Source organism: Notolepis coatsorum, assembly GCF_963971535.1.
Source record: "Notolepis coatsorum genome assembly, chromosome: 19".
NCBI lineage: Eukaryota > Metazoa > Chordata > Actinopteri > Aulopiformes > Paralepididae > Notolepis > Notolepis coatsorum.
The window spans coordinates 26512449-26527820 of record NC_140183.1 but is presented as its reverse complement, the minus strand read 5'-3'; the positions used below and the strand labels follow the sequence as shown (position 1 = coordinate 26527820).

At 43.3% G+C, this 15372-nt stretch overlaps 1 protein-coding gene across 1 annotated transcript in view; it reads left to right on the top strand.

Moving 5' to 3' along the window:
- The window catches only part of bmper (BMP binding endothelial regulator), a gene marked incomplete at both ends in the record, with an annotated part of 43695 nt that overhangs the window by 13136 nt on the left and 15187 nt on the right, over positions 1 to 15372 (top strand). Inside the window, 8 exon segments of the mRNA XM_084336586.1 lie at positions 2183 to 2265; positions 4916 to 5006; positions 9828 to 9868; positions 9874 to 9909; positions 10791 to 10890; positions 11688 to 11797; positions 13079 to 13213; positions 14355 to 14459. Coding sequence (XP_084192712.1) covers positions 2183 to 2265; positions 4916 to 5006; positions 9828 to 9868; positions 9874 to 9909; positions 10791 to 10890; positions 11688 to 11797; positions 13079 to 13213; positions 14355 to 14459 — 701 coding nt within the window.

Here is a 15372-nt window from a genome sequence, read left to right as displayed (position 1 = left end):
TCTTATAGTTGCTAGGAGACGTCAGTTTAGATTCGGGGGATAAAGGATGAGGTGATTGCCCAGGCTAAAGTTTACAGGCTACAAAAAGGCATTTTGAGTCCAATCAACAGTCATCTCCCGCCTCGACTACTGCAACGCACTGCTTGCTGGCCTTCCGGCCACTGCCACCAAGCCTTTTTAACTCATTCAGAACGCAGCGGCCCGCCTGATCTCAAACCTACCGAAGTCAGCCCATGTCACCCCACTTCTTAGGGACCTGCACTGGCTCCCCATTTCTGCACGAATCCGCTTCAAGGCCCTCGACCTGGCATACCGTGCGGCAAAGGGAACCGCTCCCGCCTACCTCCGGTCAATGGTCTCTAACTACACACCCTCAAGACCCCTACGCTCTGCATCTTCTGGCCGTCTCAGACCCACTCCTATCCGAGCTCCAGGAGGGTCATCAAGGAGAAGCCGCCTATTCTCAGTCCTTGCCCCACAATGGTGGAACGAACTGCCCACCACAGTCAACCCAGCCGAAACCCGTCCAATCTTTCGCCGTCGACTAAAGACGCACTTCTTCAACCATTATCTGAAATGAAAAAAAGAATACAAAAGAAAATAAATCTAACCTTACTGTCACGTACTTGTCCTAATATACTAACCTACACTGTAGCACTCAACACTTTGATGAACATTGTTACTCAGCTGATAGAGTTGTGCCCTTCCTGATGACTTGTCGTACAGAACTTGTAAGTTGCTTTGGATAAAAGCGTCAGCTAAATGACTAAATGTAAATGTAAATGAGTGGGAGTGTATGATACACATTGTATTTTACATGAATTCCCATTTTTCCAATTTGGAAAAAATATATCTAATTATGATTATTTTGATACTGCACTTGCGATACGATTCACAATAGTAAAGGGAATCATAATTTGTGCGTCATTATTCTCGTTTTCATTGAAAAAGATTGACATGATCATGGTGTGATTCCTCCGGGACTCTGTACCAAACAAAGACAGTACTTACTTAAGTAGTCTATATAGGATCTGCAGGCCTGGGCTTCTGTGCAGCGCCACAATACTTCATTTGGACTGGAATCTTGAGACACATTTCACCTTTAACAAATATCACAGCCTCCTGCGATGCGGACATTGCACTAGGACAAGGTCATATTGCGATTTAGATACAAATCTAAACGGTTTATGATCACTAGGATACAGAGGGATACAGAGGCACCTTATCCCATTTACTGTCTGCATAAGTTCCGTTGCCATGGTAATACACAGTATTTAGTTTACTCATGTATATTGGTAATCAGGATATAAAAGTCAGGCCGTCTATAACCTTATCATTGATATTGTCTTGTGTCTGTTCCACGACACATATTAAAGGGGTAGTTCAGATTTCTTCTTTACATAAAGTGGTATGAAATAATTGCCCACACCACAACATGCAAACAAAGGTTGTAACCATCCACAACACAGTACAACAGTCCTCGTATATTTCCAATGCTTTATTCTTCACAGCCAGAATTCGGTAAGTCAGCTAATGGCTGTACATCAATTACACCACTGGCAAGTATTTCATACCACTTCATGTAAAAAGAAATCCAAACTATACCTTTAATATGCATGTAAACGTGCTGGCTGGTGGTTGGTGACTGGGTTCAGTAGTTGTCTTAAGATGTACATAAGATGTGCTCTCTAGTCCTAGTGTTCCATTACTAATAGGTTCTTGTGAAACCAGTGTGCGTGTGTCTGTGTGTGTGTGTGTGTGTGTGTGTGTGTGTGTGTGTGTGTGTGTGTGTGTGTGTGTGTGTGTGTGTGTGTGTGTGTGTGTGTGTGTGTGTGTGTTTGCATGTACCATTTTATGTGACATATAATAGTATGTGTGTGCTGTATCTTTCTATCTCTATCTCTATCTCTCTCTCTCCTTCACTCTATCTCTTTATCCTGACAAAGTAAAGCATGGCCGATTTCTTTCTGGCTTAAACATCTAGCCCTGGCAGGGACTACAACTGAAAACTAGCAAGCCTGCTAATGTTGGCATATTTACAGTTTTTGATTTGTATTAATTTATAAATGTATAACTGTTGATTGATATGCACTGTCCCTGATCAAATAAACTGAGTAAACTAAACTAAACTGATCTCTATCTACTGTCTGACTAACTGTCTGTCTGTCTCTCTGTCTGTCAGGTTGCCAGTTGGATGGGAGGTCCTTTAACAGTTCGGTGTCCTGGACCAGCGTCAGCAAGCCCTGCATCACCCGACGCTGCCAGGTGAGTTGGTGGGGGTGGTTGGGTGGGGATTGGCGGTATGGGGGTGGGATGGGTGAGGGTGGGTTGTTATGGGGGTGAGTGGGGTAGCATTGTGTCATATTGTACAGTTTTAACATGGTTCTGGTATTGATGACAGACAGAGAGACAGAGAGAGACAGAGAGAGAGAGAGAGAGAGAGAGAGAGAGAGAGAGAGAGAGAGAGAGAGAGACAGACAGATAAGATAGATATAGATAGATAGATAGATAGATAGATAGATAGATAGATAGATAGATAGATAGATAGATAGATAGATAGATAGATAGATAGATAGATAGATAGATAGATAGATAGATAGATAGATAGATAGATAGATAGATAGATAGATAGATAGATAGATAGATAGATAGATAGATAGATAGATAGACAGACACACACACACAGATGTGTTGGGAAGGTGGATCTTAACAGCAGGTGAGACAGACGCCATACAGACAGAACGATAGAATAACAGATGGAGAGAAACATTTTATGGAGGAGGGGATAAAACATATGGCAGGGGAGGATGGACAGAGAGAGAGAGATAGAGAGAGAGAGAGAGAGAGAGAGAGAGAGAGAGAGAGAGAGAGAGAGAGAGAGAGAGAGAGAGAGAGAGAGATGGAGGAGGGGAGAAGGGAACAGGACACAGGAAAGATGGCAAGACTTTGGGACTGAACTTCGAGGAAGAGGAGATTTACGAGATGAGAGGGGGAGAAAGGAGAGAGACAGATGGGGAGAGAGACGGAGGGAGAGAAAGACAGAAGGAGAGAGAGAAATATGGATAGGGAGAGGGTGAGAGACATGAAAAGGAGAGTGAAAAAGACAGAGCGAAAGAGAGAGAGAGAGAGAGAGAGAGAGAGAGAGAGAGAGAGAGAGAGAGAGAGAGAGAGAGAGAGAGTGAGTAGTGTTGACATATTGCCCTATTGTCTGGTGGAGTGAAGCCAGGTGTATACTTGGGAGGCCAATCCATCCATCTAGACACACACACACACACACACAGTGGCACTAGACACAGCTGTGTGTGAGAATATGCTGCAGTTCCAGCATTTCGGGAGGTCCAGTCTGTTATGTGTTGAAGGCTTGCGTGCAAATAGGCAACACACATGCATGCATGCACAGACGCACACACACACTACACACACACACACACACACACACACACACACACACACACACACACACACACACACACACCCTTGAGATACCCATTCAGTGCTAGAACAGGCGTTCCCACCAAAATCCAGACCTCACATACAAACAACACATGTAGCACTCCCTGCCTCCCTTGCTTCCTGTGCGAGTGTGTGTGTGTGTGTGTGTAGAACTTTTTTTTGCATGCAGAATTTTATTCAAAACTCCAAGTTCACCCCTTCCCAAAATATATGGGAATGTATGAGTATGTGTGTGTGTGTGTGTGTGTGTGTGTGTGTGTGTGTGTGTGTGTGTTTGTGTGTATGTGTGTGTATGTGTATATGTGTGTTTGTGTGTGTACATGTATGTGTGTGTGTGTGTGTGTGTTTGTGTGTGTACATGTATGTATATGTGTGTGTGTACGTGTTTGTGTGTGTACATGTACATGTATGTGTGTGTGTGTACGTGTGTGTGTGTGTGTGTGTACATGTATGTGTGTGTGTGTGTGTACGTGTTTGTGTGTGTGTGCACTGAGATAGAATGGTATGTTCCCTCCCAGGCTAATCTTCGTCTGCATGCGTTGTCCACCTCCCTCACAAATGCACATGGCTCAGCCAATCAGAAGGCTAGTTTATCTAACCCCGCTGTAGCAGGTATGCGGTCCCAGTGCTCCCAGCCACACAGCGCCCACTCAGCGGCTCATCTCAGTGGCCCTTTAAGCGGGAGAGAATGGGAGCGGTGACCTCAAGAGTTGTCGGTTTGAATCCTGCATGGATAGGCCGGGCCGCGCCTGGAGACGTGTGTTATTTCAGTTACGGACGTCACACACAGTCATGTCCAGGATCTGGAACAGACAAAGAAAGAGAGGTCACTTGTGATTTGTAAAGAAACAAGCTGTTCTTTGAAAAGGAATATTGGGGGGGGAAAGGAAGAAGGAAGGAAGGATGAAGGAAAGAAGGAGGGATGAAGGGTTGGATAGATTTTAGTGTCTAACATAACGTAATGTAATTTGGTGGATGCTTCTATACAAAGCGCCATACATTGCCACGATTGCATACATTTTTATAGCACTGGGTGTCCCCAGTGGATATGGAACCCCTAACCGTGGCAATGTTAGTGCCTTGCTCTACCCATTGAGCTACACAGGGAAGGGAACCCTTGCAGTGTTAGTGCCTTGCTCTACCCGTTGAGCTACACAGGGAATTGAACCCCTAACCCTGGCAGTGTTAGTGCCATGCTCTACCCGTTGAGCTACACAGGGAAAAGCTTTGCAGCCTCGGCAACAAGCGACACGTTATTTGCAGGTCATAGCTGTGGGTTCCGACAGTACGCTGTCTTGGATGAAAGGAGAAAGGAGGGCAGGAGGTTTAGGAACGATGACCACCACAGTGGCCACAACGTAGTCACTACAGTGATATTGAACTGCCATAGGAGTTCAATGATGAAATATCATTCAAAAAAAAAATTATGAACTAACATCCTTTGATTTCCTGGTTTGGACAGGAAGGTGTCGTCACGGAGGCAGAAGTGCAATGTGTGGTCCACTGCAAGAACCCCAAGATGCACCCTAAGAAGTGCTGCCCCACCTGCCCTAGTGAGTACACAGGGTACTGCATGTGGTCTCACCTCTAGGCTGTGTCTTCCAGGGCCGTCTATATAATATTTAATATGGTCTCATCTCTAGGCTGTATCTTTGAGGGTCCTCTATATAATATTTAATATGGTCTCATCTCTAGGCTGTATCTTCCAGGGTCGTCTATATAATATTTAATATGGTCTCACCTCTAGGCTGTATCTTCCAGGGTCGTCTATATAATATTTAATATGGTCTCACCTCTAGGCTGTATCTTCCAGGGTCGTCTATATAATATTTAATATGGTCTCACCTCTAGGCTGTATCTTCCAGGGCCGTCTATATAATATTTAATATGGTCTCATCTCTAGGCTGTATCTTCCAGGGTCGTCAATATAATATTTAATATGGTCTCATCTCTAGGCTGTATCTTCCAGGGTCGTCTATATAATATTTAATATGGTCTCATCTCTAGGCTGTATCTTCCAGGGTCGTCTATATAATATTTAATATGGTCTCATCTCTGGGCTGTATCTTCCTGGGTCGTCTATATAATATTTAATATGGTCTCACCTCTAGGCTGTATCTTCCAGGGCCGTCTATATAATATTTAATATGGTCTCACCTCTAGGCTGTATCTTCCAGGACCGTCTATATAATATTTAATATGGTCTCACCTCTAGGCTGTATCTTCCAGGACCGTCTATATAATATTTAATATGGTCTCACCTCTAGGCTGTATCTTCCAGGGTCGTCTATATAATATTTAATATGGTCTCACCTCTAGGCTGTATCTTCCAGGGTCGTCTATATAATATTTAATATGGTCTCACCTCTAGGCTGTATCTTCCAGGGCCGTCTATATAATATTTAATATGGTCTCATCTCTAGGCTGTATCTTCCAGGGTCGTCAATATAATATTTAATATGGTCTCATCTCTAGGCTGTATCTTCCAGGGTCGTCTATATAATATTTAATATGGTCTCATCTCTAGGCTGTATCTTCCAGGGTCGTCTATATAATATTTAATATGGTCTCATCTCTGGGCTGTATCTTCCAGGGCCGTCTATATAATATTTAATATGGTCTCACCTCTAGGCTGTATCTTCCAGGACCGTCTATATAATATTTAATATGGTCTCACCTCTAGGCTGTATCTTCCAGGACCGTCTATATAATATTTAATATGGTCTCACCTCTAGGCTGTATCTTCCAGGGTCGTCTATATAATATTTAATATGGTCTCACCTCTAGGCTGTATCTTCCAGGGTCGTCTATATAATATTTAATATGGTCTCACCTCTAGGCTGTATCTTCCAGGGCCGTCTATATAATATTTAATATGGTCTCATCTCTAGGCTGTATCTTCCAGGGTCGTCAATATAATATTTAATATGGTCTCATCTCTAGGCTGTATCTTCCAGGGTCGTCTATATAATATTTAATATGGTCTCATCTCTAGGCTGTATCTTCCAGGGTCGTCTATATAATATTTAATATGGTCTCATCTCTGGGCTGTATCTTCCTGGGTCGTCTATATAATATTTAATATGGTCTCACCTCTAGGCTGTATCTTCCAGGGTCGTCTATATAATATTTAATATGGTCTCACCTCTAGGCTGTATCTTCCAGGACCGTCTATATAATATTTAATATGGTCTCATCTCTAGGTTGTATCTTTGAGGGTCGTCTATATAATATTTAATATGGTCTCATCTCTAGGCTGTATCTTCCAGGGTCGTCTATATAATATTTAATATGGTCTCACCTCTAGGCTGTATCTTCCAGGGTCGTCTATATAATATTTAATATGGTCTCATCTCTAGGTTGTATCTTTGAGGGTCGTCTATATAATATTTAATATGGTCTCATCTCTAGGTTGTATCTTTGAGGGTCGTCTATATAATATTTAATATGGTCTCACCTCTAGGCTGTATCTTCCAGGGTCGTCTATATAATATTTAATATGGTCTCATCTCTAGGTTGTATCTTTGAGGGTCGTCTATATAATATTTAATATGGTCTCACCTCTAGGCTGTATCTTCCAGGACCGTCTATATAATATTTAATATGGTCTCACCTCTAGGCTGTATCTTCCAGGGTCGTCTATATAATATTTAATATGGTCTCACCTCTAGGCTGTATCTTCCAGGACCGTCTATATAATATTTAATATGGTCTCACCTCTAGGCTGTATCTTCCAGGGTCGTCTATATAATATTTAATATGGTCTCACCTCTAGGCTGTATCTTCCAGGGTCGTCTATATAATATTTAATATGGTCTCACCTCTAGGCTGTATCTTCCAGGGCCGTCTATATAATATTTAATATGGTCTCATCTCTAGGCTGTATCTTCCAGGGTCGTCAATATAATATTTAATATGGTCTCATCTCTAGGCTGTATCTTCCAGGGTCGTCTATATAATATTTAATATGGTCTCATCTCTAGGCTGTATCTTCCAGGGTCGTCTATATAATATTTAATATGGTCTCATCTCTGGGCTGTATCTTCCTGGGTCGTCTATATAATATTTAATATGGTCTCACCTCTAGGCTGTATCTTCCAGGGCCGTCTATATAATATTTAATATGGTCTCACCTCTAGGCTGTATCTTCCAGGACCGTCTATATAATATTTAATATGGTCTCATCTCTAGGTTGTATCTTTGAGGGTCCTCTATATAATATTTAATATGGTCTCACCTCTAGGCTGTATCTTCCAGGGTCGTCTATATAATATTTAATATGGTCTCACCTCTAGGCTGTATCTTCCAGGACCGTCTATATAATATTTAATATGGTCTCATCTCTAGGTTGTATCTTTGAGGGTCGTCTATATAATATTTAATATGGTCTCATCTCTAGGCTGTATCTTCCAGGGTCGTCTATATAATATTTAATATGGTCTCACCTCTAGGCTGTATCTTCCAGGGTCGTCTATATAATATTTAATATGGTCTCATCTCTAGGTTGTATCTTTGAGGGTCGTCTATATAATATTTAATATGGTCTCATCTCTAGGTTGTATCTTTGAGGGTCGTCTATATAATATTTAATATGGTCTCACCTCTAGGCTGTATCTTCCAGGGTCGTCTATATAATATTTAATATGGTCTCATCTCTAGGTTGTATCTTTGAGGGTCGTCTATATAATATTTAATATGGTCTCACCTCTAGGCTGTATCTTCCAGGACCGTCTATATAATATTTAATATGGTCTCACCTCTAGGCTGTATCTTCCAGGGTCGTCTATATAATATTTAATATGGTCTCATCTCTAGGTTGTATCTTTGAGGGTCGTCTATATAATATTTAATATGGTCTCATCTCTAGGCTGTATCTTTGAGGGTCCTCTATATAATATTTAATATGGTCTCATCTCTAGGCTGTATCTTTGAGGGTCCTCTATATAATATTTAATATGGTCTCATCTCTAGGCTGTATCTTTGAGGGTCCTCTATATAATATTTAATATGGTCTCATCTCTAGGCTGCATCTTCCAGGGTTGTCAATATAATTAAGCATTACATCACGCGCAGGAGTGGTTTGTGAAAAATAAACCATGCCTAGGGGTGGTCGTTAGGCCCAAGGCGCAGCCGAGGGTCGTTAGACCCCCCTAGGCATGGTTTATTTTTCACAAACCACTCCTGCGCGTGGTGTAATGCTTTTATACAACTGCCACATTCATCCAACCTTATTGCTATACAATAAACACACATTAATCGAAGATTTATTGAAAAAACCATCCGCCAGAAAAAGTAGTTCCCACAACAACAAAAAAGAGAAGTTGCCTCCATGTGGAAGCAGCTCGGAAGTGCATCCAACCAACTAACACATCCAACTGTCTTTCAACTAAGACATCCAACTAACACATCCAACTGTCTTTCAACTAAGACATCCAACCAACTAACACATCCAACTGTCTTTCATCTAGACATCCAACCAACTAACACATCCAACTTTTCTTTAGTTTTTAACCTACTTTCTGTAGAAGCAGCTGGGAGGTGCGCTGTTTTAAGTGAGCGTGGGTTATTGAATTGATTGATTGCTAATTTTATTACTGTCCGCCTTGTTTCCAACTGGTTAAGTTTAGGCCCTCTTTCGAAGTTGGTTAAGGTTAGAGTTTGGAACCAGGGCTGGTGGTCTATCGCCCTGCTCTAAAGACAAACTCTAACCTTAACCAACTTCGAAAGAGGGCCTAAACTTAACCAGTTGGAAACCAGGCGGACAGTAATAAAATTAGCAATCAATCAATCAATCAATCAATTCAATAGGCCATGCTCACTTAAAACAGCGCACCTCCCAGCTGCTTGAAAGTAGAAAAAAAAATTTATCAATCAATCAATCCGTGCGATTTTTATTTTGTTCCACAATGACTCATGACCCATCAATTACATTATCCAACATTGTTTAAGCAACTAAGACATTCGCCGTGACAGAATCGGTTTATATTTAGTCGTTATGACGCTATCAACATATCCATTTGTTAAAGATTATTGTCCGCCATCTTGTTTTTTCCTAAAAATCCGCACGGCGGAGTGATTGTAATTCGGTTGTGGGCGGGTCCTGGGACCAGGAGCGTGGAATTGTGAAGAATACATACGTGTAAATTGACTGTTTCAGCCAATCAGAATAAAGAAATTTGCATGCCGTATAATATTTAATATGGTCTCATCTCTAGGCTGTATCTTCCAGGGTCGTCTATATAATATTTAATATGGTCTCATCTCTAGGCTGTATCTTCCAGGGTTGTCTATATAATAATATTTAATATGGTCTCATCTCTAGGCTGTATCTTCCAGGGTCGTCTATATAATATTTAATATGGTCTCATCTCTAGGTTGTATCTTTGAGGGTCGTCTATATAAAGAGAAAGAGGAGTTTAGCCCAGAGGAAAACCCTGCATCAGATGCACCTGCACTGTGAGTACACACACACACACACACACACACACACACACACACACACACACACACACACACACACACACACACACACACACACACACACACACACACACCACACACACACACACACAATACACACACACAGTCACTCACCTGCACGCACGCACACACACACACACACACACACATACACACACACACACACACAAATGCATGTCATCACACAATGAATATGTATATTTGTTTAGTGAATATTTAGAATAATTTTGCACATTAAAGGGGCATTTTGCCTTTTTTGTATTGAATCCTATTGTTCTGTTGTGAGGAGAACATGTGATAAGTATGACCTTATGCATATTGCACCTTATGTGACACTGTGAATACTGTATATTTCAGTTTATATTAGTTTTATATTTCATAGTAAATTATATTGACTTATTTGTTTACACTGCTTGTGTTGTTTTTACTACCTGTACCCCCCCCCCCCCCCCATCCCCCATGCTGCCTGAATTTCCCCAAGGGGATCAATAAAGGAATATCTTATCTTAATCATGTGTTCTGTGTGTCGAGAGCTCAGTCCCCCCTGAGAGAATCCACCAGATGACATCACCCAGAGGAAAGCAGACCTCTGGTGAACTGCAGACGCTATTACCTCAATACAGTTGAAATGAGTTGATGAGTCCACTTGAGGTCTGCTCTCCTCTCCTCTGGGTTCCTCACGTGGGGGGGGGGGGGGGGGGTTAATCTCTGGAGACACACGTTGGTAAGATTTCTGCTCACAGAACAGAACGGTAGGATTCAGGTTAAAAGTTGGCGAAATGCCTCTTTAAAAGCATGAGCTTTGTGCTCATGCTTGGGCATCGGTTATGACATTGTGTTTTGCTGTGTCGTTCCAGGGAGGGCGGACCCTGTGCACGCGGGAGGTGTGTCCTGTCCTCTCCTGCCCGGCCCACCTCACCCACACTCCTCCTGGCCAGTGCTGTCCCAAATGCCTCGGTAAAGGACCGCTACATTTACGTATTCACACAGTTAAACCTTTGTATAAAGGATGGCTTTCTTCTCTCTGGGCATTTTAAGTCCCCTATGGACTAGCTACATGTCCACGAGTCCCACCCCCTCGGTTACTGTTGCTATATGCTACAGTCTTTCAGAATAGCTGTGTTAGCGTGTGAAAGTAAAAAGTCAACACACACTATGGATGACTAGAATGGGCTTTAAAACAACTCGATGTAGTAAAGAAAGATAATGCATTAAAAGCTGTGCCAATGGGATGAAAGAGAAACAGTTCCTGTATCCTGTAGTGGGCGGGACTTCTACACAGGCACTATCGCTAACACGGTGACATGTGGACAGGTTTGTTTCTACAGGTCACAAACACGTCGATTTAAAGTAAAACATTTCAGAACACTTTCAACTTGTGAGAGAAGGTCCAATATTTAGCTTGATTTCAATGGTAAAGAAAATAAATTGACAAATTCGACCACAACCTCTATGTCTCTAGTTTCCTAGTAAGCCAGCCAATGCCGCGCCTTGTGTAGCTCACATGATAAATTACAGGAAGTGAGAAGGACCTGGTTAGTCTCCCTTTGGAAAGTCTCTGGCTAAAGTTACACAGTAACCCATCACTGATTACAGTCATCTCTCTCTCTCTCTCTCTCTCTCTCTCTCTCTCTCTCTCTCTCTCTCTCTCTCTCTCTCTCTCTCTCTCTCTCTCTCTCTCTCTCTCTCTCTCTCTCTCTCTCTCTCTCTCTCTCTCTCTCTCTCTCTCTCTCTCTCCCTCCCTCCCCCCTCAGGTCAGAGGAAGGTGTTTGATCTGTCGTTAGGTAGCTGTCTGTTTCACAGTGAGGTCTATGAGAACAGCACCTCTTTCAAACACAACAACTGCACCACCTGCACCTGTAAGGTACTGTACTCTATATCAAACGCACCCCCCAAAGACTGTGTTGTTGTCAGTTAAGAGTCTAAGGCTGCAGTTACACCTTAGTTTCGTTTTCAGATGAGTTTCGCTTTTCCAGGTCGCAACGTAGCGGTAGCCGAGTGAGACATACGTTTTGCAACCTGAGTACAGTGATGTAGTACACTGCCAAAGCAGTAGGTGGCAGTAGGTGGCGAACATGAAGGCAATTTTCAACAAATCAGAACTTGAATGTGCCAATACACTTCCTGCAAAGAAAATGTCAACAAGGCGCCGCCATCTTTAATGCCTATTTACCCAATGCAGCACTTATTTTTCAGCAAAGTGTAATAAAAGTGCAATAAACAAAACGGATACATTCACTGTGTTCTGCCTTTCATTTGTTGATGAAACAAAACTAACATCAACACAAGTGACCACCAAGAGTGGATAGTTTAGTCTCAAAAAGGATCGGCAATGTTGTTAGCTACATTGTTAGCTACATGCTAACGTGAATGGAATATGCCAGTATAACAGTATAGCATTGTGGCTAGAAGCTAACGCTAGCTCACGTTAACCAGCCAGCACCAAACTGATGATATCGGGAGCTATCAGTAGCTAGATAACATTAGAGACAACGCCGTGTGTATTAAACAAAGGTGAATAGATGACTGGGCCATTTTGTTTAATGCTTGTTAAGATTGAAAGAGGAGCTTGAGCTAACAGGGTCTGATAGCTAACGCTAGCTCACGTTAGCCAGCGGCAGTGCTCATGCAATCGATAATGCTAGCAGAATGAATGGATGTAAACCATATTTAACATATTGCATAATGGGTACAATACAATACGGCTCAATACAAACAATTGTTAAGGGAATGCAGACTGTTGTAGCTTGGACTGGGGTCCTTATAACAATAACTTGACAACACATGGTAGCTGCAGCTATTTGGGACAGCTCTGTTGTCACCGGAAGGGCACGCAGATGGTATCTACTGCGCATGGGCGTTGAGCAACAACGGCTCCGTGCAGATTACACGACATGTTGTCGGCGAGTTTTTGGCGCTATTCCAAAACGGAAACACAATTTAGCATTTTCAGTAGGGCCACAACGTTTCCGGCAAAAGGCATTCCTATGTAATAGGGACAGCAAACGTATTCAAAAACGTATAAAAACGAGCACAAAAACACTGTGTGTAACAAGGGCCTAACACTACATTTCTCATGCCGGTTCATCTTTTGACCTTTTGACCTTTGCCCGTCTTACCTTTTCCGTGTCCTCTGCCTTCCCAGGATTCCACGGTGGTGTGCAAGCGGCGTTGCTCGCGGCTGGGGAGTTGCCATGGCGACCAGTGTTGCGAGGAGTGCCTGTCTTACGTCAAGGTGGAGGAGGTCAAGTACTGCCGCGTGAAGAATAAGATCTACAGGGTGAGACGAGAGGTCACAGGTCACAGACTCACCTATGTTCAAGGGAGACCCATATGGGTCAATACCATGCAGGCTGAAATAGGGTGCTTGTGTCTGAGAATGTCCTCAATAGACCCTTTTCACAACAAAGGAAGTAGGGCTGACCCGAATGCTTCAAAGCTTCAATCACTGTCGTGGTAATCGATGTCAAAAACGCTATTCCAATGCTACGTTTTCTTTTGTTTTGTTTTTTTTACCCCTCAAATATGCCTACATCAGCATTAGAAACAGCTTATAGAAATAATAATCAGAGAGAATCAGTTCTTCTCAGATGATGACATCATACAGACTTTGAGAAAACCTGCCTACCTGGCATGCACCACGTGTAACCTGATCTCCAGACCGTTCCTACCTGGCACGCACCACGTGTAACCTGATCTCCAGACCGTTCCTACCTGGCACGCACCACGTGTAACCTGATCTCCAGACCGTTCCTACCTGGCACGCACCACGTGTAACCTGATCTCCAGACCGTTCCTACCTGGCACACACCACGTGTAACCTGATCTCCAGACCGTTTCAAAACCCAAAGAGGATTATATCTCAGTTAGTTCACCATCTATTTAGCACTGAACCCACCAGCACTGAAGAATCTATACATTTTTGGATGGATAGATATGTGGATGGATGGATAGGTGGGTGGGTGGATAGATAGATGGATGGATAGATGGATGGGTGGATGGATGGATAGATAGATGGATGGATAGATAGGTGGGTGGATGGATAGATAGATAGATAGATAGATGGGTGGGTGGATGGCTAGGTTTACAGTAGGTAAGATATGAATGATGTACATTTGTTTTCTGTAGAGAATTAACTAGACACTGATGTGTTCGCTGTCTGTAAAGCATTAACTAGACTGACCAGTTCTCTGTCTGTAATGCATTAACTACTAGACTGACCAGTTCTCTGTCTGTAATGCATTAACTAGACTGACCAGTTCTCTGTCTGTAATGCATTAACTAGACTGACCAGTTCTCTGTCTGTAATGCATTAACTACTAGACTGACCAGTTCTCTGTCTGTAATGCATTAACTAGACTGACCAGTTCTCTGTCTGTAAAGCATTAACTAGACTGACCAGTTCTCTGTCTGTCCTGCAGGAAGGAGACATGTGGTCCTCAGTCAACTGTTCCCTGTGTTCCTGCATCAAAGGCAATATTGAGTGCCAACCCAAGCAGTGTGTGCCAATCACCAGCTGCCCCTCGGTGAGTGACAGGCCTACTCACAAGCGCAATATAATTTGTGTGAGTGCTGGTATTCTGTGGGCCACACGCATGGAATCTGTGTTTTTTTTAAATCTTTTTTCACCTCCTTTTTCCGTTTTTCTCGTTAGTCGTTATGCCAATTCCCAATCCCCTTCCTGGTCGTTGCACACTCTACCCCCTACCGTCGGTCTGGGACAGCGGAGACTATCACATGCTTCCTCCGACACATGTGTAGCCAGCCCACCGCTTCTTTTCACCCGGCAGCGCGGACTCTCCCTGGGGGAGTGTAACGTGTGGAAGGGTCACGCTACCTCCCCCAGATCCTTCCCTCGCTGTGCAGGCGCCCCGACCGAACTGTAGGAGTCGCTGTTTACAACGACCAGGACCCACCCCACCGGCTTTCCCACCCGCTGACACTGCCAATTGTGTCAGTATGGACGGCCGACCAAGCCGGAGGCACCACAGCCGGATTCGATCCCACTGTCTCTGCGGTGGTAGACAGACGCTTATTCCGCTTCGCTACCCGGCCGCCCTACGCATATCTTTTTTTAACAGGACATACTGTGGACCAAACACATTATCACTCACTGATACTATAGCTCTGAGATATGACATTTGTCGGACACCCTCTTCCAAAATGCCTTAGAGAATCATGTGTACAGTACATACATCTTTAGGAATGGAACCCCTTACCCCGGCAGTGTCAGTGCCATGCTCTACCCATTGAGCTACATGGGGAATGGAACCCCTAACCCCGGCAGTGTCAGTGCCATGCTCTACCCATTGAACTACACAGGGAATGGAACCCCTAACCCCGGCAGTGTCAGTGCCATGCTCTACCCATTGAACTACACAGGGAATGGAACCCCTAACCCCGGCAGTGTCAGTGCCATGCTCTACCCATTGAGCTACA